The 21,024-nt window shown below is 37.3% G+C and overlaps 1 protein-coding gene across 4 annotated transcripts in view; it reads left to right on the top strand.

Annotated features, from left to right (window-relative positions):
* PARN (poly(A)-specific ribonuclease) overlaps nucleotides 1-21,024 on the top strand; it is a 64,418-nt gene that overhangs the window by 22,685 nt on the left and 20,709 nt on the right. For all 4 annotated transcript variants that reach the window (XM_087731466.1, XM_087731465.1, XM_087731467.1 and 1 more), the window contains 3 exons: nucleotides 2,723-2,778; nucleotides 7,546-7,632; nucleotides 15,249-15,323. In XM_087731466.1, coding sequence (XP_087587592.1) covers nucleotides 2,723-2,778; nucleotides 7,546-7,632; nucleotides 15,249-15,323 — 218 coding nt within the window. The remainder of the gene's footprint in view (nucleotides 1-2,722; nucleotides 2,779-7,545; nucleotides 7,633-15,248; nucleotides 15,324-21,024) is intronic.

The following is a 21,024-nucleotide window of genomic DNA, read 5'->3' as shown; positions in this document are numbered from 1 at the left end:
AGACCTCTGACTGTGTGATCTGGCTGTAGCCTCTAAACAGTGTAGGAAATAACATTTTTTTTAGCTTACTCAGTATAGCTTTTAAATAATTGTGAATTAACGTAGCGAAAAGCAACATCATAGCTACAACTTCATGAATCTAGCTAATTTAATACAAAGTAGGATTCATGTTGTCATACAGAACAACCTTATTAGTTTAAATTTTCTGGAGATAGATGAGGAATCTTACAACCATAATCATGGATATTTAATTATGGATTATGCTGAAACTCAGTGTTCATAATCCATGTGATGTAAATTAGTGCTACAAGATGCAGTTAACTGCTGTAATGTACTTGAAGTGCACTTAATATTAAAATCGATATTTATACTGTCTCTTTAGGGAGTGTGTCTATGTGCTGTTTAGAGCCATAGTTGTTTGACCAAACAAATAAATGTAGGATTTGTCTCAGAGGACAGAAAGTTGATCTTAATCAATCTCAGGTCTATGCATTTTTTGGCATAAGTCTGTTCTTGCTGTTGGCCACTGTATTGCTTTCCTCAACATGATAAAACCTGGGGGAGGGCAGCTTAACTAGTATTCTCCCCAGAAGTTTTTGTTGTATTTTTAGTAAGCTTCATCTTTATTTTCATGGCTACTTAGGGAACTAAACTAGTTATTTGAGTACTTTAAAAAGTAGCTGGTTCCAAGAACTCTGTGAAAGCTTTTTCTTCAGATAGCTCAACATAAACCAAATCTGCCTTTTTTTTGTTGTTGTTTTGTTTTAACTTTTGCTATCCTGCACGGAGGATGGACAGCCTTCATCCAGTGGAGACTGAACTGCTTTTACTGACTAGCTGAAATACTGTATATTTAGGCTATGCTTATCCCCTGCACTGGAGTCCGAAGAAGGCTGTGGCTCCTACTAACGGTGGCATTGACATTATTTCAGATGATGACATGAGCACAAATCATAGGTAATAAATGGAACTGAGCATCTTCCAACAGTCTGAAGTGAAGCCCAGCTTACTAGCAGAGCATAGATCCCAGTCCTGCGAGTTGTTTTCTGCTCAGCTAGGTGCTTTGTGATCCTGATGCCTGATGTCTTCCACCACAGATGGAATATAGTCACCTCCCTTCTATTCCTCCTTGGAAGATGTGTCCCACGCTCCCTCTTTGTATTCCCCCTCCCTTTAATCTCATAAAAGATACCCTTATGGCCTGATCACCGTGTCTCCTGTCTGTTGTTTTTGGGGTGGATGGCTTTTTTTTTTTTTCTTTTTTGAGCAATAGCAGTGCATGTCCTGTCAGTATTACCCTGGATCTCTAGGAGATGGCAGACTTAAGGACGTTTTTCTCTGTTTCCTTGTGAAAGCTGTCTTCTGAAGCTAGCTTTGTTCTCAAGATGTCACTTCTGTCCTGTTCAGACAGATAGCTATAATGAAGCCAAGGCTATAGGAGTATGGCACCTAAGGCTAAACATAAGAAGAAACTGGCTCCTTTGTAAAATATCTTCATTACTCAGTGCTATGCTGGAATTGTTAAAGTTTCTAAAGTTAATTGATGCTGATGTTCCTAATTTTTACTGATAAAATTCCTTTTAGGTTCTGCAGTGCTCAGGGGGACACAGTGCACAATTATACCCTATCTTCCCTGAGACTCAGGAAGAGAAATTAGATGGGACAGGGTGTATCATAACTGGTGCCAGTTCTCTGAAGATCCCCTGGCTCACATGTGAACCTATCCTATAGTCCATTTTCTCCCCAGTGTTCTTTTTTTTTGGTCTTTCTCCTGAGTATTTATAATAAAGACAAGTTATCAACTGCATTCCAGTAGACTTTTCAGTGACACAAGTGACCATAAGGACATAATATTCAAACTCTTTAACTAATAGTGAGTGTGGTATGATATAAAGAATCTCTAGGGAATTACAGATCAGTCCGCACACTTAAAATGTTTTTATCAGCTGTTTAGATCAGTTATTACCTAGTTGAATATTGTAACTGTAATCTGATAAGCGTTTTAGAAGCTTTTTGAAGTTATGATAGAAAAGTTATTTATTTTAGCCCTCCAGTGAACACTACACAGCAACAGTTTTCTAACAGCAATATGGCATCTATACCTATGACAGGATTTTAGGCTACTTATCTTATTTTGGAGGGAAATAGTTTTCAGAGTTGAATATGAGCTTTTACTGAAAGCATTTCTTGAATGTTTTGAGAAACTCTTCAGTTACATGTTAAAGGGCAAAAGACTCGTCCTGGTTATCTCCGCTAAAGTGTCATGATGTCTTTTGCAGTTTGGGGGTTTTAAGATCCGTTCCATCTGAAGCATGATGCATTGCTCAGAAAATGGGAAAATACATGTGTATTTAGAATGACAGCTTTTGCACTATCCACCCTGTAACTGGCTCTTACTGCACAGAGCTGCTACTTTCTAAATGTCCGTTTCCCCACTTGTTTTAATTGTTTTCTGCAGTAACAGTGTGGTGCTTCTTTGTTCTTGTTTTATTGAATAAGTAAAATTACTAGCATGATGCCAAGTAACTTTTTGAATCTGGATTGTTAGGTAATGGATTGGACTTAATTAGAGGGTCTGTTTGTTTTAATATAGCTTAAGATATGGTTGGGATGATTAATTCTGCTTCTTCAGAAGCAACATCTAAAGAAATAGAAAAAGGAAAGCTTATTAAAAGGTCTTCAGGCAGAAATTTGCTAATGGTGCTTTTCCATTTTGCTTCAGGCTATTTCTTATGAGAGTAATGGACATACCATATCTCAATTTGGAAGGACCAGACTGTAAGTAGCTTATTTCATTGTGAACTTACTACCATTTTGACAAATTTCCTGGAGGAGGAAGTTTAAAATTAATTATCATATATCTAAAGCACGGGACATCAGCTGTGTTTAGGTTATTAGCCACTTATCAAACAATCTGAAAGATCCCCTTTTTTTTTTTTTTCGCGAATGAAATAGTAAAACCATAAGTTCTTCAACTTTGACTGGAGAATCTACATTATAAAGGGGATTAACTAGAACAGATTAAACTATTGTAACTAAATGTAACAGAGTTTGAAGTTAACAGCTTTATGGTTATTTTGGGTCACTATTCTTACGTACCATGCAACATATAAAGTGGGGTCTTAACACTTGCCCCCCTCTCCCCTCAGTAAATACAGGATGCAAACTAGTGAATAGCAAATGGTTCTGAAAATATTCTGGCCACTTTCCTTCACAATTTGTGTGCAGCAGTACCTTTACTTAACTTCAATCAAAACATCACAGTTCTTTTGCCACATGAGGTTATGCTTACAAAAATGGAAAAATATTACTTGAAATATTCTTACATTTAGAGTTATTTCAGGTTACGGACCTGGGGCTGTACTAAGTTGCTAATACATTTAAATGAAAACAGATTTTACGAGAATATAAAGGTCCTTACTGTTATGGGATGTACACTATGAGGGAGAAAACTTCGGGTGGGTGTTACCACTGGTGCCTTGATGTACGAAAAAGTGAAGCCCTGGAGGTCAGTCTAGTCCTCAACTAGAGGAAAGCTTAATTTTATACTGTGAAGTCAGATACACGAGTGTCTTAAAAATGATACCCATCTGGAAGCAATATTGATGTAAAGACATTTTCCACTCCACGCATCGGAAAGCTCTGACTGGAGGATGACCCTTTATGAGGTGCTAGTTTAATACTAACAGAATGCAGTTCTAGAAAGATGGAAGTAACTATTGGAGAGGCAGATGTATGCAGTAAGGGCATATATTTAATTTTTAAATGCAGTTAGGTGATCAGATCACCGAGCTCTTGCTCTGCAGATCTATTGGAATGGTTATCTAATTATGTTGCATACTTCTTCCCCCAACTGTTTGATATTGAGTGGAAGAATGGGTAAATACTTTGGGTCATTGAGAGAATGCCAAAGTTACTAAGCTGTAAAGATGCTACTTCCACTTGCTAGCCAACTTACAGGATTGTTTTGATACTTTGCCAAGAAGAGTTGCCAAAGATGAGTCTGCCTCCGAAAGTCTGTCTCTTCCCTCTGAAAGCCGCTCCTGTAGTGGACTGATGCAGATACGACAGTAGAATCTGAACCAGGGAGACTTTCTAAGCTTCAAAACGGAAAGTACATCCAGGGAGGCATGTTTGGCTGGCTGCTTTAGAAACTTCTATTTCTGTTCTGAGGTTTAAATGCTACTGTAGGTTGAGGAAGCTATCTGGTTGGTTGTTGTCTGTAGGGGGCATTTTTGCAGAGAAGTAGAGCCATGCAAAGAATAAGGCCACACTTCTGTGGTAGTTATACTTGGAGACTGTATTTAAAAAAAAAAAAAAAAACAAAACAAAAAAAAAAACAAAAAAAAAACCAAAAAAACCACCAAAAGGTGAGGCGCAGCTAACTAGGTGACTGCTGTAGGTTTTGTTGTGTTTGTCAGTTTGTTTGTCCTGTAGTGTTAGAGCTAGTTTGTGCAATTTTTCCAGAAATAATGGAGTTCGGTAACATATGCTGGGTCAAATAGTATTGAATATGTGAAAGTGGCTTTCATCACCTTCTTTTGTTACTGTGTATTAAAAACTCCTTTAAAAGAATGAGGTTGCTGCACAAAGTGACTGCAAAGCAGAATATGAATGAAATATTTCTCATCTGTGTAGGTAGGACGTATAGAGGTTTAACAGAGGATTCAAAGTGAATTTAAGAATAACCTGATACTGGAGGGTTAGGAGTAGTTTCTTCTCTCTAATCAATAGAAAAAGGCGGTTATAACATCTGAAACTGGAGTTGTTACAATTCTCTGCTACTGGATTGCAAATACTTAAACCTTTGAATTGTTAGTTGTTCAATAGGCTAGGCAGCAATGAATTGGTCTTCATTGGCTTGGTAAGACAACTTGTGGGGTTTTGGTGTTTGGCTTGTATAGTGCCAAAAAAATTGAATTCTGGTGCTTAAAAAATGTTGTGTCCTCTTTGGTTTTTGAAGTAGCAGATTAAAGAACAAGACTTCTCCTGCGCTCATGAAGGGATGGCTTTCTTTAGCTACTTGTGTCTCCATCCAACGTGATGCTCGGGCGCTCATGCAAACCTGTAATTTGTTAGCAGGGGGTTTCTAATAAACTCATGCTAACCTGGCTTGTTCTGAGCGAAAAAGATTAAAGCACTTACAAGCAAATAACAAGTGGCTGGAGGCTGGCAGCTATCACATCTTCAGTTAATACTGTTTCATCTGGAAAAGGCTATATTCCTGCATACCTGTCTCCAATATCAGTTTTATTTCAGCCAATACGATCAGACAGATGAAAAATTTACCCTTTTCGAAGCTGCATGGGTTCTGCTGACCAACTAATCAGACGCCATGTTGCAGCTTACCACAGGGTCATGTTCTGGTCTTGCATTTTTTTTTTGCAACTGAAAAACTAGGTTCTTTACTTATGTGGAGCAAAACAAGGAGTTACTCAAAACTTAGGAAACTTACTTTCCCTTGACTTCATTAAGCATTCAGTATTTCAGTTATGAGCTGCTGAGTTACAACTGTATTATTTTAACTGTTGGTACGTGCATTTGGGAAGTTTGGGGTTGTTTTGTTTGTTTTTTTTTTTAGTATTTTAATACTATAATCGAGTTCATGGTGCAGTCTCTTCCTTAGAAGACAGATGCATTTGGAAATCTCTGTCCTATTTTCATGACATGTTTTGGTTAGAAACTTGAGTTTTAGAGGCCTCTAACTGTTGTGTTCTGTTGAGTTTACGCAAGATGTTAAAAAATTATTTGGGAATAAAAATTCCATTAACCCTTTGGGCAGGGGTGGGAAGGCTTAAAACCAAAGCTCATAAAAATCTCTTCTATCTATTCAGCTGTTGAAAGCTACAGTTCTCAAGTTTGTACAAAAATAAAGACCTACTTGTGGAATAGAGTTACACCTAGAAATGTACATACTTTCTACTATAAAGTACGTACCAGGCTGAGGACACTACCACTTACTGTAATTACTAGTCATAACTAAATTGCAGTAATTGCTAATGCGTAGCTGTATTTATGAAGTTAACAATCCACAAGGCTTTCATCAGTAAACAGTGCAAAGTTGCATTTTAAACAAATGTGGCAAAAAAACCTAACAGGTTTGCCCTTGTGTAATGGGGTCGAGTACACATGGAAGGCAGATATAGCAATAACAAGTGGTTGATGGCCCAGTTTTGGACACGTGCTCCATGAATGAGATCCCCCTTGAAAAATTCTCCTATTTTAATGCTGAAAGCTAAGGAGATCAGAAACTAGAAAAGTTTGTGTCACAAAAGAATTGCAGAGGGTAATTCACGAAGGTGAAAGTCAGGCCCTATATCTCTATACCCAAAGAAGAGAGAAGCTCTTCCTGAGAGCGTTTCCATGTGGTCAAGTTAAAATCTGATCATATAAAGCTCTGTGTAGTTAACCCTTGAGTTACTTTTACCAAACTGGAGCAGTAAATTTTAAAGTGGAACACTCCACTTGAATGGTTCAGCCTCTGTCTAACATCAAACGTAACATGACAAGGGAAGATCTAGCAATGTGTCATGCAGAAAAACGTAAATCTTTGCAGATACCTGTGGAGAGGCTCAATTAATGACTTGTACATAGTTCCATATGAAAATGGAAAACATTTCAATATCTAGTATTCCACTTGCTGCTTTTTAAAATATGATAGGAATCCACGTGCTCTAAAAGCTCACGTGTCTAGTGAAAGGATCTTCAGTCGCATGTACATTGTGGTGATTTCTTCTGTACAAATGATCTTTACTGGGCGAGATCAAAGGTCCATCTTGTTCAGTAGCCTGCCTCTGATGGTGACCAAAACCAGATGTGGAAAAGTGTGGGAAGTGTGGAAAAGTAAGGCAGATGTATAGTGGTAATTTCTGCTGTAGTCTTACCTCATCCAGCACTTTGACTTGGATTCTCTCTCTCAAATTCGCAAAGCTCCAAATAACTTTCAGTGTACACCAAAGACTTCTTGTGCACTTCTTCTTTAGATGTTGGCCTTTATATGCTATTTTTTTCTTGGTGTAGTTTTTAATAAAACAAAAAGTCTGTCAGCATGTGTTTTCTAGCTTGTACCTAATGTTATACGAAAACTGAATTGAACATTGTTTCACAGTAAGTTGTGTTTTTGTTTTTTGTTTTTTTTTGTTTTTAATGACAGAAAAATGGCAACATTGAAGTATTGCTAAGAATTTTTTAAAGCTAGAGCTGGTGCATGAAGAAGCTGTTGGGTTTTTTTCTTTTGTCCTTGAACTTGGCACAAGGGATATGAAGGACTGGATTTGTGGGTATTTCCCACTGCATGTAATGCTGTTTCAGTTTCTTATACAGATGAGCTAGTAGGATTTAGTATGTCTATTTCACGCATAATTGCAGGCACGTTTTCATTGGTGCCTGATGTAGTTTCATAGATATTGGCCTGTTTTCTTATTTAAAAAAAAAAAAGGAGGAAAAAAAAAAAACCTACGTGACCATATTGGATAATTTTTTTAGGATGTTCTGAAGATACCGGTAATGACTCTTATTTTAACAAATGCTTTTTTTGTTTTGCAGTGCAGCCAAAACGAGATCATGTTCTTCATGTTACTTTTCCCAAAGAGTGGAAGACTAGTGACCTTTACCAGCTTTTCAGTGCCTTTGGTGAGTGATAGAGTCTATCCTTCCTTATACATTGATTTTTCCCTCCCTCTTTGTCATTAGCAAGTGCCTCTGGTTTTGTTTGTTATTTTTAATCTGTGGATGCGGGCTTACTCCTAGTATATGTAATGATGAATCGCCTTTTGTAATTTTTGAATGGTGTCCTATGGACTGTTTTTGTAATGATGTGTTGAAAATGTCTGCCCTGATAAACTGCTCTTTAGAAATCTGTTTATGTGGTGCTTGTTGAATATCGTGGACCTTTGGTCCTTTTGTTTACAACCTCTCCTGGAGGGAGGTAAGAATTTATATAGGTGGGTAAAGGGATTGGGAATTGGTGGGAAAGGCAGATCAAGGTTTTAAGAATAAGGTTCATCCTGCAGTCTGCTTAAAGCCAGGCACTAACGTATGTGAGTCTAGTCAAGCAAGCAAGCTTGAAAATAACCAATTTGATTTCAAGGTTGGGAACACCATCCAAGTCAGAAGAAACAACAAAAAAGCTATCTAATAACGGAGGACTAGTAGTCCTGTTCTTCCTCTACTAAGTATTAGTTTATAATTTAAGGATATGGAGATGCTAATTAATGGACAGTGATCTCCTGATACCTGACTCTTGAAGCAGAAAACAGCGGTTATGCTTTGCGTCCCTAAATCAGAACAAGAATGATCTTTCATACAGCCCTTTGTTGGATGTTTTTTCCAAGATTTTTATTGCAGACTGGTTTCTATTGTTTTTATTGCTAGGTAAGGTAATGCTTCAAAAGAGATCTTTTGGGCTTGCAAATAATTTTATATTATTTTTCTGGGTGTTTGTGGGAGGGTTTTTGTTAGTTTTTTTTTTTGGGGGGGGGTGTTTTTTGGTTTTGTTTTGCAAAGAGGTAACTTCATTTCTTGAAACACTTAATGTAAAAAAAAAAATTATCACTCTTATTAAAATAATTTTTGCATGATTTTCCAGAAATACTTGCTTGTAATACTTACATTATCGAAAGTAGCTTATTAAATGTTACATATCATAGACACCTTGTCTTCCTCAAATTCTGTAATAAGGATTTTAATGGGAAATTGATTAAAAAAAAAAAAAAAGAATCTATTTACCAAAGCTTAAAAAAATAAAATCTTTGCTTTATATTACGTTAGTCTTGGCAGCTCTAAGCACAGCATGTATGACTGAATTTGTAATTTCCCTGTTTCTAAAAAATTTTCTGCTTGGCACTATAGTTTCCCCTTTTTCCTGCCTCCAGTTTTACTTAAAGTCCCAGTATTGATTTTTGTCCCTTGAAGTATAATCACTGTAAAAACCGTGCCTATTTTTACATGTGTTTTTAAGCAGGTAAGTGGCTAGCTGGCTCTCTACCATGAAATGGACCTTTCCCCTTTTGGATACAAGCAAGTTAAGAGATGTCTGTTTAGCTAGTACTTGATCAATGTACTGCAGTTGTTTCAAAGTAATAGAATCATAGAAGCATTTAGGTTGGAAAAGACCTTTAAATCATCGAGTCCAACCGTTAGCCCAGCACTGCCAAGCCCACCACTAAACCATGTCCCCAAGCACCACATCTACCCTTCTTTTAAATACCTCCAGGGGACTCAGCCCCTGCCCTGGGCAGCCTGGGCCAGGGCCTGACAGCCCTTTGGGGGAAGAAATTTTTCCTAATATCCAACCTAGACCTCCCCTGGCGCAGCTTGAGGCCGTTCCCTCTCATCCTAGCAGTTGTTATGTACCACACTTAATGACTTAAGTCAGAGTTTGTAGTGTGGCAAACGGATTCAGGGCAAACCTGAACCTAACCTCCATTGAAATAATTGCTGTGGTATCCATAAGGATGTTTAATCACCAGTAAAAGGATGCAAGTCCCTCAGTGTACTCAGTCGTGTCACTCCGGTGCTTGCTGTGGGTCACCACACTAGTTTACAGAATGGTACCGTTCTTCTCATCACCTAGAATTGTGAGTTGATAAGTCTGTGCAGGGTCTCTGATCTGTATGAAATTCACTTAGTTCCTTCTGACTTTTTGATCTGTACTGCAGCATGATGCCGGTATAATGCTGGATAGGATTTAATACTCCCAATTGGGAAATCTGGAATGTGAGAATGTAGAAAGTTACTGAGATTCTTCTGGAGTTGCTGTTACAGGGGTGAGAAACAATGCGGTTTGGACGTTGTTTCTATAGGCTTTAAAGACTCAGCCATATAATTTTTCTTATTTTATCAACTGCCCGCCTTCAGTGTTGGTGTGAAACGCCAGCGCAGATCACTGCCGCCAGAGGTCATACTTGCACATCGCAAAATGCCATTCAATTTTGAAATTCCCATTTCTCTCACTTCTCCAGATTTCAGAGCTGAATGTTTTCATACCTGGATTTACAAACTCCTGGTATTTGGGTAGTACTTAATCTATATTTTGTTTTAGGTCTTATTGCCATGGTATCTCAAAAAACCGTGCAGATTCCTTCCAGAATTCTAGGAGTGCCTATGCTTTTTCAGGTGTAGCTGGACAGAGAGACAGAGTGGAGCAATGTGAGGTTATGTGATTTCCCAAAAGCCCCAAAAATATGGCATTAACAGACATGAAATATCCCGATTTACTACACCAGTTAAACAAAAGTGGTTTTAAATTAAGCTCTTACCTGAGTTAAAAGTCAGTTGTTAAATTGAATAGCAACATTAATCTGACTTTACAGCAAAATGATTTTGAATTTGTTTTAGCCTAGTGTGAATTGAAGGAGAGTTGTAATCTTCCACGAAGCTTCTAATGAAGGCAGTGAAACAGCTGACGGGGCTGCAGTGTCGGACTTGGAATTGGTTTAGGTTTGCTGCTCTAGAAGGAGTGTTCGTGATTCTCAAGTCTTTCAGTACGGCATGCATACCAAGCGTACACCTGTTCGTGCACGATGGTTTTATCGTCTCATGGGTGACTGTACTTTCACTGTACAAGTACTTGCAGTACTATGCAGTCTCTTAAAACACCTTCTCTAAATTCTTAAATTTGGGTAGCTTATTTGGTCACGCTGATGTGAAATATGAAGGTATTAAAATAGTATTTGCTGGAAGACAGCTTTTGTGTATATCCTTCACTTCTACTTAAATGAATGTCTTGGATGGGCTTTAATTAAAGCACATACTTTAAAGTATTATAAAAGCTACTGCTTAAAAATTTTCAAAGTGCGTGGAGTCAAACCGATGCATTGTATTTTGTGAGAGTCGTCTCTAAGAGGGAGGTGGACGCTGATGTAGTTCATGGAGTCATAGTGATCTTGAAGGTGCATATATTATTTTTAAAATGTAATCAGTCCTTTTTGTGTTTAAATGTTGTTCTCGTAGTCTAAGCTACTAATATAGGTGAGTTTTAAGTGACTCTCAAATACATTTTTGAGACTTGTTTACAAGTTCCATACACGATGACATCTGTTCCTGTTAACCGCTGTACTGCAAACTCACTGTTTAACTTTTCTTAAAAAAAAAAAAAAAAAAAAGCAGAGCTTGAAAAATGTCCCTTTCAAAGGTGAACAATCTAGTTTAAGAAAAAACTTCTAGCACACAGTATATGTATTAAGTATTCTCCTGAGCTCATGTTCATATAGACATGTGAGCTTCAAGTGTTGGTTTGCTAGGTTGGGGGGGGGCTTAGGTGTGGAGGGGGGTTTTTGTGGTGTGGGGTTCTTTGGTTTTTGTTGTTTCTTTTGGTTTTGGTTTTTGGGGGGGTGTTAAATTTTAATCCTATTTTTTCTCTGTGCATTGCTGGCCTTTCCTCCTTCTTCTCCTGCCAATGTTTCCTTCAGCTGTTCTTGCTTTCTTTGTCCTCCGTCTTTCTGCCAGAAAGGTGGAAGCTCTGTTAACCCTTCTCAATTATTCACCAGGAAAATGTTGTTTGTGTTTAATATACGCTTCAACCCTTGCTTGTAGACTAAAAGCTTCAACTATTTCTGTTGTCTGATGCAGTCAGTGTCCAGAAACTCTTAGCAATTCTATTATGGTGTCAATGTGGTTGATTTTTTTTTTTTTTAATTGTAAGAAAGTAGAATATATTAATAAACATTTTTGGTTAAATGAAGGTCCATATAGTGCTAATACCCATCTTAAGCATTTAATTGCCACTAACAGTTGTTTAGGAAATGTATAGGAACAGAGCCAAAGTAAAACAACTTCCCTGCCTTCTAGCAATGTGTAACTTAGGGACTCACGAGCTAGAGGTCACACTTGCATCTTTTAGTTCAAGCCTTGCACAGCTTTCCATAAGTTGGTCTAAAATCATTCTTTATCCCATATATATTCTTGTCATCCGCAGCACTTGATGGCAATTCCCTAATTGCAGTTAAGCATTATATGAAAAATTCTTCTGGTTTTAAAACTTCTTAGTATTTTATTACATGTGCCTTAGTTGTTTTATAACGAAATAGTGAAACTCCTCTGTACATCTCTCATATAATTTCTGTTCTCATGTCTTCCCCATAGACATGTACAGGCATCTTCCTTGTAATTCTTCTGTAAGAATTTTCTTTTGAAGGCTGAGTCCTCGCTTACTTAGTCTCTTACGCAGAAGCCTTTCCATACATTTGGTCGTTGTGGTATAAAAACTGAAGGAAAATCTGTTTGACTGACATAATCCATCAGTATCATTTTGTTCGGTGGATTTTAATGTTGTTTGCATGTTTGTGTTTATAGAGAGAGAATTTTCAGATTTATTTATAGAAAAAAAACATGTTACTTTGCGCCTTCGTCTCAGAAGCAACAGATCAGATTTTCACCTACTCCTGTTTGGGTGAAGATGTTTTATTTCACTTGATAATTCTTTACTTGATGTTTACCCTTTTTTTAGCAAGGGACGTTGTTTGACAGTGCATGTAGTGGCAAATAGACAAGGGCTCGTGTAGGCTAACAGTGGTGTTCTTCAAAGTATTGAAGACTTTTGATCTATTCTGGAAGTGTGGAGAGAGAAATCTTCTGGTTTGTTTCTTTAGAGCCGGTATTTTATTGCATTGCTGTATATGGCTTATTTGGATTAGCCGTGCAGTAAGTTGGCATGTGGCTATGTTGATTGCTAAATATTGTACTTGAAGTGCAGATGCATTTGCTTTTCAGATCTTTATTGCCTTTTCACCGTACTTTTGAAATGCACAATATTTACTGAGTGCTTAGCAATATTGCTGAATGATCTAATTTATTAATCTTGTCTCTCTTGAATTCTTATTTCTTAATAATAATGAAATGTGACGTAGTCTGAAAAAAGTATCTTTTAAGCATGGAGAATTGCATAAGAGCATTTGTTGGCAGCTCTCTTCAGATTGCAGCTCAGTGTCCAGAATTTAATGTTTGACTTGTTCTTAAAATTATATATTTAAAATGTATAAATCTGAGTATAAAGGCAGCATATGTTGGCAGGTATTGAAACCCTTACTTTTATCTAAAATACCAAAGTCATTTAGAATGCAGCAGCCTTTCTGCAGCAATGAATAAGTATCTGATACTGAAATGATGTGCCATCAGTAGGTTGGATTTTTATTTATTTATTTTTAATTGCTACTTAGTGAAAACATGGGCACTGAAGTCCATTTGTGTAGGAGCTGAACTCCTTCAGGAGATTTTAGTCCATCACTGGTCCTCTTTGATATTTTACTCTAAGGACACAATTGCAAGATGTTCAGAAGAACTTTTCTTTCTGTTCTTTTTTTTTTTTTTTTTTTTTTTGGTCTGTTCTGGGTAGATATGGAATTAATTAACTCTATGTATAGGAAAGGGACAGAATCTGGACAGCACTTCCATGTTGAAGAATTACAAAGAGTATGGTCTCAGATGTCTGAAATGATTGTTTAGAAAATTTTATAATTAGTAATGCAAAAAAAGGAGGACTTGATACTCAGAAATTGAGAGCAATAACTTGTCAATGCACTTGGAACAGTGTTAAATTGTGCAGTAATTTCTAACATTTAAAGGAAGCTTGGTGTCAGGGTCCTACCAAATGCGCTAAATTTTGCGTTGCAATCATAAATCAGCTTGGACTTTTCCTGCGTTGTGAGATGTTCAGTGTCCTGCCAAGAGCATGCAGTAAAGACCCTTACCCACAGACAGCAAAGATCTGTGTTCTTCAAAGACTGAATTATTAGCAATTGAATTTCTTTGCCCTACAAAGTGTTTAGAGAAATTCTAATGTTTGACTTCTCAGTGTATGCACGTCTTAATAGCAGCCTTAGCCCTTTAGTACAGGGAAATGTCAGAAACCATACTGAATTAATTATGGTTTTGGCAATGATCAAAATGATTATAACTTAAAGTCCTAAATAGCTGGCTACTCAAATGTATAGCATGCAAACTAAATCTAACTAGGCTTTTATTTTTTATAATTAGAAAATCTGTTTATTATCTGGCTGGATTTCAGAAGAGTCTTCTATAACCTTGTAACCTGTAGGCTAAATTAGATTTAAATAGATTAACCATCTGAAAATAAAATGCATTTTAAGCCATTTTGCATCATTGTTTTTAACCTTGTAATGTCTGAAGGTTAAGTGGTGGTGTAACATGATATGTAACTTGATTTCCTGGTCTGCCTGGAAAAAATTGCACCAATTTTCAATATCTGAATTGTACAAACAGTAGAGCACTTAGGTGAGGACAGGAGATGTAAATGGATTTTGGACTATAAGACGACCTTGTGTCTGGAACGGGAATCCTTTCCTCCACTTTTGCTTGATGATGACCTCTTTCAGTGCTAATGTGACGCTTTAAGCCATTCACGTAGAAAATGGACTAACTGCCTGATGAATGGAGGAACTTATTTCCAGTCACTGTTCCATTGTCACAGCTTCCAAATGAGGTCCCTGATTTTGTGCATTTGTCCTCATATTTACTCAAATTAAGGTTTCATTGCACATCCAGGAAATGGTGTAGAGTGTGATCCAAAAAAAACAGAGTTTGAAGATTTAGAGTGTTGCAATAACTGGAGTTCTTCACTTGTGTGAACAATCTTCCCCGTCTGCCCCCCCCCCCCCCCAGCTCTACTGGAATTTCTTATCTTGGGTGTCTGTACTGGTAAAGGAACAGTGAGTGGTAACTGGAGCTTGTCCATGCTGTGTCTTTAGCAAATGCTGCAGTTCTGAAGGATGGATAGGTTTTAAAACCCAAAGAGCTGTTCTTTATTTTGGTACAGAGCTGAAATTTCCCAGAAAAAATTGCAAAATTGTTGTAGAATTATATAGAACACATGAAGGGAGGATGAAAAAAAACCCCTAGGATTACTGGAATTGTTACAAGATTAAAAAACAACAACAACAACCAAAAAAACCCACCCAACCTGCTATGAAGAAGCAGAAGAATACTCAGGGAGTGAAAAAGGTGTTAGATGTGTCTCTTTTTCCTTTTGGCCCTTGCTCTAGTGGGTCTGAGGGTATACAGGATGCGTACGCAGCCTTAACAGTCACTGCTTTCCGAACAGTTCCAGGGTCGTGTACAACTGTGTACGCACTACACACCTTTACAGTGGACAAAAGGTGCGTAGCGATTGCACTTCAAAGGTGAAGTTACTCTCAGTTGACTGTCTTCTTTTATGTTATGGCGCATCAGATAAAATCTGTGACTAAGCCTAAGATAAAAATAGTCATAATCATTTCTTTTGCCTTTCCTAGGTAACATTCAGGTTTCGTGGATTGATGATACATCAGCATTTGTGTCATTGAGCCAGCCAGAACAAGTACAAATAGGTAAGTGCTCCTGAATTTACTTCAGTATTAAGAGTCGACTTCAGCTGGTTCCTGTAAAATGCTCTGAGCCAACAGGGTCCCTGATACTAATGGCAAAACTACTGACTTGGTTCAGATGCTGTAGGAGAAACTAAACTTCCATAGCACCAGCGCATGTGTTGCAGCAAAGACAAGAAGCCCAAACTGGACTTGGTTGAGAGAGTTTGGTGTTTCATTCCATGACCCTCTAAGTACCTGAACCTGTAGGTAGAATAATGCTAGTTTCTTCACTTAATGCAGTATGTAGTGAGGTTATTTACTGTTACTTTGCACAAAGCAGAGCTATCAAAGACTTCTGTGGTCTTTGCCTTCCAGTATCCTTTGGACTGATACACATGTTGGTTTGGTTTACATTTGCAAGTAGCAAGTGCAGTAGAAAGCCTTTTGGTGTCTTATAGGACACATGCAAAATAACACTCTCCTGATAGTCTGGACTGCTAATGTGTCTACAGTTTGTGTGATGATAATAATATGTAATCTCTCCAGACCTTAATTTTGTAATTTCCTTTTGAACTTTCGAGATTAGCTTTGAAAAAAGTTCATGGAAGTATACATGTTTAATGTTTTTCTTTCAAGTTGATTGGTTTGCAGTTTGGGGTTTTTTTATATATTGCTTCTTGGTTTAGATTTTAGGAGAGGGATTAGTTTAAAGAAAAAAAATTGTGCATGACTACATAAACATTCTTAGTGAACCCACATTCCTAATTCACATAATTAGGACAGATAGCAATACTTTACAATTGTACAAGGTACTGTAGAAAGAACCATTTCCATTATAAGAAGCTGACTGAAAGCATAGAGCAAAATATTATCTAGGTATCATAAGAAAAATATGGAATAAGTAACACTCTTGAGAAACCATCAAGAATTAAGTAAAAAACATAGGAAGAGACTAGCATCTCTGAGTTTACTGAAAATATTGCTCCCTGTTATGAGGAGAAACAATCTTTTTGGGGTGTGCATTTTTTGGGTTGGTTTTTTGTTTGGGATTGTTTTTGTGGGTTTTGTTGTTGTTTTGGGTGGGATTTTTTTGGTTTGGTTTGTTTGTTTGGGGTTTTCTTAAAAGATTTTTGGTATATTGTAGTTGGATCCACAAGCTCTTAGTGGTTTCTGTAGTTCTTTTGGGCATCTATTTGAGGACTGACCCATAAACTTACTGCTGAGAACAATGACTGGAAGTGGACCATTATAAATGATTATTTGAGATATGTTATGCTAATATCATCCCTATTTACTCAAATGCTTGCATCAAATGCTGTGGAGCCAGTATGACCAGCAGTATACATAGCACTTTTGATTAAGTGGCTGAAATTTTGTTGCATTTAAGAGCTATCCTGCCAGAATTCCTACAATTAAGTTCTAAAAAGAAAAAAAAAACAAATTGGAAAACCCCACTGAGTTGACCACCATCGATGTTATGAAGCTCAAATAAAGAAGCTTTCAGGTTCTGGATGCATAATCAGTGCATCTCTAATTCCTTATTAGCATCCTGTGAGTGTGTCATACTCCCTTATACATACATATCGCTGCAGAGGATTTTGAGTGCTTACCAGCAGCCTCCGTACAGCAAATGCTCCATAGCAGCAAGAGCCGTTGTTTCTTCATCTATATATAGATATAAGCACCATATAACTTCTAGCGAGAAGTTCCAGATAAAGAATTACATCAGAATAAATGTGGCCCTATTTTAGCTAGTTCTGCAACTTAGGAAAGCATTGCTAGAACTTCTTACATGTGTCATCTTAGTTTCTTACCTCCGAAGCATTCATGATTTGTAAACTGTATGTATTATAGTTAGTGGTGACACCAGCACACTGCCAAAGCTTTGAGGGAAATGCTGCTCATGCAGCAACGACTACGTTACAAGATTGGAGGGAATAAGCCTTCATCTAAATTATCTTAAGTAAAACTGTACTCTGAGCTGTGCAATCACAAATGATACGTTTGTAAAGTAGCAACTTCTCTGAAGAGTCTGAAGCTTTTTATTTCAGACCTGATTAATCTTATTTGGAGTTTGGTCTCCATGTGTGAGGTATAGGCTGAGAAAAACTTGAATAAAGGTTGGAACTGTTCCACCTTTTTGTCTTTCCAAGAGGATTTGTCTTTGTAGTGAAATGCAACAAAGTTGTGTTTTCTGCTTTTTAGTTCATATGCCCTGATGTACAGAATATCTATAGGTCACTGTAAGTTTATATATCTGAGCCTTTTTTTCCTCCTCTTTTCAAGCTGATTGCTTGTTTCTCTGAGTGGGACTTGCAAGAGTATTTGTTTTCAATAAAAAACGTGTTTTATGCCATTTCATAAGCTGACAGCCTTCATAGATGCTGGTACAGTAACTTCCCCACCACTATCACCTCAGTCACTTACCTATTGTCTGAATGCTTGGCATACATATTCACCACCACTATTTTTTTTGTTTGTTTTTAGTTTTTGTTACAGCAACTACATATTGTGGAAAGAACTGAATGTCTGCAGAATATTTAAACTGAGTCTTTCTGGCACTGCTCTGTGTGTGTGTCTTTTATGCTTTGACAAACAGGGAGGCTTGTTCTGTGGCCTGTGTGCTAGGAAAAAAGTTATTTGTTTGAAAGCTCAGGTGATTATAGTCTTCCACAGATTTTTATGAACTCAGGTTAGTAAAATCTCATCTACTGAAAGCAGTCAGCCTACCAAGCTGATAAACTGTAGCAACCTCAATTACCAAAAAGCTGTGCCATTTTTACTGTAAAGTTGCTTAAACCTCTTGGGTTTTTTTTTTTTTTCCTGTAATAAATACTTCATAAAATCAATTCAGTTATTCTATTTCCTGATCTTAAATTCTTTAATGAACTGCTTTGGCAATAAAAGTCACTATTTGTACTTGTGATTTAGTGAGCTGTGTTTAAATGAAGAACCTAGGAAAAGCTAATTATGTGGCCTGTTTTTTAACCTGTTTATATAAATATGTCTGCATCTTCTGGACTATATAAAAAGGCTTGGAGAACTGTCAAACAATATGATACAATGCAAGATGTTGCTGCAGACATACATTTATGCTTACCTCTTAAAGAGGTTTCTGGCTCTGAGCTGGTATTAATATGTGTAGTTAACAAAGCGCATATGTGCAACAAAAACATTTATGGAAAATAAATGGATCGAGAACATGAAGGGTGTGTGGAAGTTTCCCTGTATTGATGAGGTGGTCAGATTTGCATCATACGTGAGTCTAAGCACTGTTAAAATATCCAGACTTATTTTGCATCCTTTTAATAAGGGAACGGTGTGGGGAAAATAGGATCCGTTTTGTAATAATCTGGAGGGAGCGTTAACTGATTCTAGGTCTACCAAATTTTTTTTTAAAGTCAGTTCAGATCCGGGAGGTGTGTTTATTTTTCAGTTGCAGCAGCGATTCGAATACTGAATATTTGGTTGAACTAATGTAAAAATACAGAATTGAACAGCAGATCATTTAAAGACTGATCTGCAGTCATCCCGTCATGTACATACTCAGGGTAACCAGTTGATGAATCTGGCTTGTTTCTTAAAAACTTTTCTCCAGTGCCTTTTGATTTTGTTCAGCCTTGTAGGTGTTAAAACAGAATTTGAAGCATGTGATTTGTCCGCATTACTGGTTTTGTGTAACTGTATCTAAGGGTTGTATCAAAATGGCGATGGTCTTGTGTCCTAAATACAGGGGTTTTTTTCCGTGCTGCTTTGAAACCTTTGAAGAGTTTTGCTTTTCAAGATTAATTTTTACCTGATTTTAAAAAAAGAGGGGGAGGGAGGTTGGAGGAGAGGATTTTTTTTTTTTTCTTCAAGTTGTCTTTCACATTTCAGATAATTAATTATTAATTTTCATGCTCATGCTTAACCTTTGCATTCAACAAATGACAGATGTCTTAAAATGTGACACTTTGTATAAGCTGCTCTATGCTGTTTCTGTTGCTTCTAACTCTCCTGGCTTCAGGTATTTTAAATGGACTAAAAACTTGTTCATCTACACCCTGGGAATATGTTGGATTTCTCATGTTAATATGCATAGTAATCCATTTTGAATATGTAGGTAATAAAATGTATCTGTTCAGCCCCCAGTGCTCTTTTAAACAGCGTTCCTGAGCCATGCGATACCGTGGATGGTAACCAGTAATACCTAGTCACAAACTGATTGATAAAACATTGGCCCATATGCTTTTCCGCTTAAAAAGTATAAATCTGATTAGCTGATTTAAACTAATGAGTAGCTCTTCAAATTTCACATGGTAATCAGTAGTGTGTATGTGGCCAGGAAGAATGCACATTCCAATTTTTTAATTGTTAAAGGGTTACCCTGAAGGACCTATGAATCTTTGCATAGTATAAAAAGACTTGTTCCTTCTTCCACTTATTTCCCTCTGAAAAAATATAAGTAGGGGAAAGGGCAGTATTTTTATAGGCAATTTTGGAGCTGCTCCTAAGTTTCAAACTGAATATAACATGCTTAAAACACATAAAGCAGAAACCTCGGGAAACAAGAAGCAAATCCCTTAACCTTCTCGTTTTGCCACTCATAACAATGTCCAAGAGTCTTCACTTTATTTGGTTATTCATGCGACTCGCATATTGGCAGACTCTCTAATTTAGTAGAGTAAAAAAGGCTTGTTCTTGTATAAAATCGTATTTCTCTTTACAATTAGAACATGAAGTTCAGCTTGAAGTGGAAGCTGCGTCAAGACAAACGTTAGTTAACCGTTTCATGATCACCACGGAGTTAGGTGCCTGCTGTGCCTATGTATGCAAGTTGTACCTGCATGGTTAGTGGGGGAGGGTTGTTCTTGAGTTCTCTGTGTCAGTTATCGCGGTTGAACTGCTATGTTGTCGCGTTAAAGCCGATAATGAGCTTGTGAAAGTGGTGCTTTAGATGGCTCTAATTTATCACTTTTTGCAATATGCTCTGCTGTAAACTGATTTCCAAGTTACAAACACCTGAAAACAACAATGGACAATAAACACAGTATTTTCTGTTGAGGTTTGCTGTTCAAGGCAGGTGATTAATAAGAATTTGTTAAAGGGTTGATATTTCTTTAGTTGGGCATCTGGGAGACAGAACTTACTGTTGCCAAATTGTACTTCATGTGGTCTCAGCATTTCCGTCAAACATGGGGCACGTGCTTTTTAAGTGTGTGACAAAAGATAAAGCAGCGTGCGCTCTTCTAGTTGATAAATACAAGACACTTCAGAATGAACTTTTGGTGTACAACTTGTGGCTCTTGGGACTTTCAGCTTGCTAGATAAGCTTGCTTTTGGATGCTGTTCAGCTTCATAGATTTATAAAGCTGGCTTTTCATCTGGAAAGTTTAGTATGAAATAAGTACTATTTCAATGCTTCTTGACTTACAGGGGTCTAGACTTCATACAAATAGTCCGGAAGTAGCAGGGAAGATGGGAGAGACTTCAGCTTGTCTTAACTTTAAAGTAAACCCAATATTTTGTTTTAATAAATTGATGTAACCTGAAGTGTTTCAGCCATTTCAGTATCTCAACCATTCTGGGCTGTTAACTAGTTTGCGAGTCCTCAGTTGATGTTTTGTATCAATGATAAGCTCTTGTTATTCATAATTCCCTTGAATTTTGCTGCCAGCCAACTTTCAGTGACTATCTAGGTCGCTGGTCTAAAAAGAACCCAGATGCACTCTTAAAGGGAGGT

This window comes from Nipponia nippon, unplaced genomic scaffold (genome assembly GCF_047370975.1).
Source record: "Nipponia nippon isolate SJK-2023a ecotype South Korea unplaced genomic scaffold, ASM4737097v1 scaffold_5, whole genome shotgun sequence".
NCBI classification, from domain to species: domain Eukaryota; kingdom Metazoa; phylum Chordata; class Aves; order Pelecaniformes; family Threskiornithidae; genus Nipponia; species Nipponia nippon.
The sequence above is the reverse complement of the archived record's forward strand: the minus strand, read 5'-3'. Positions and strand labels throughout refer to the sequence as shown.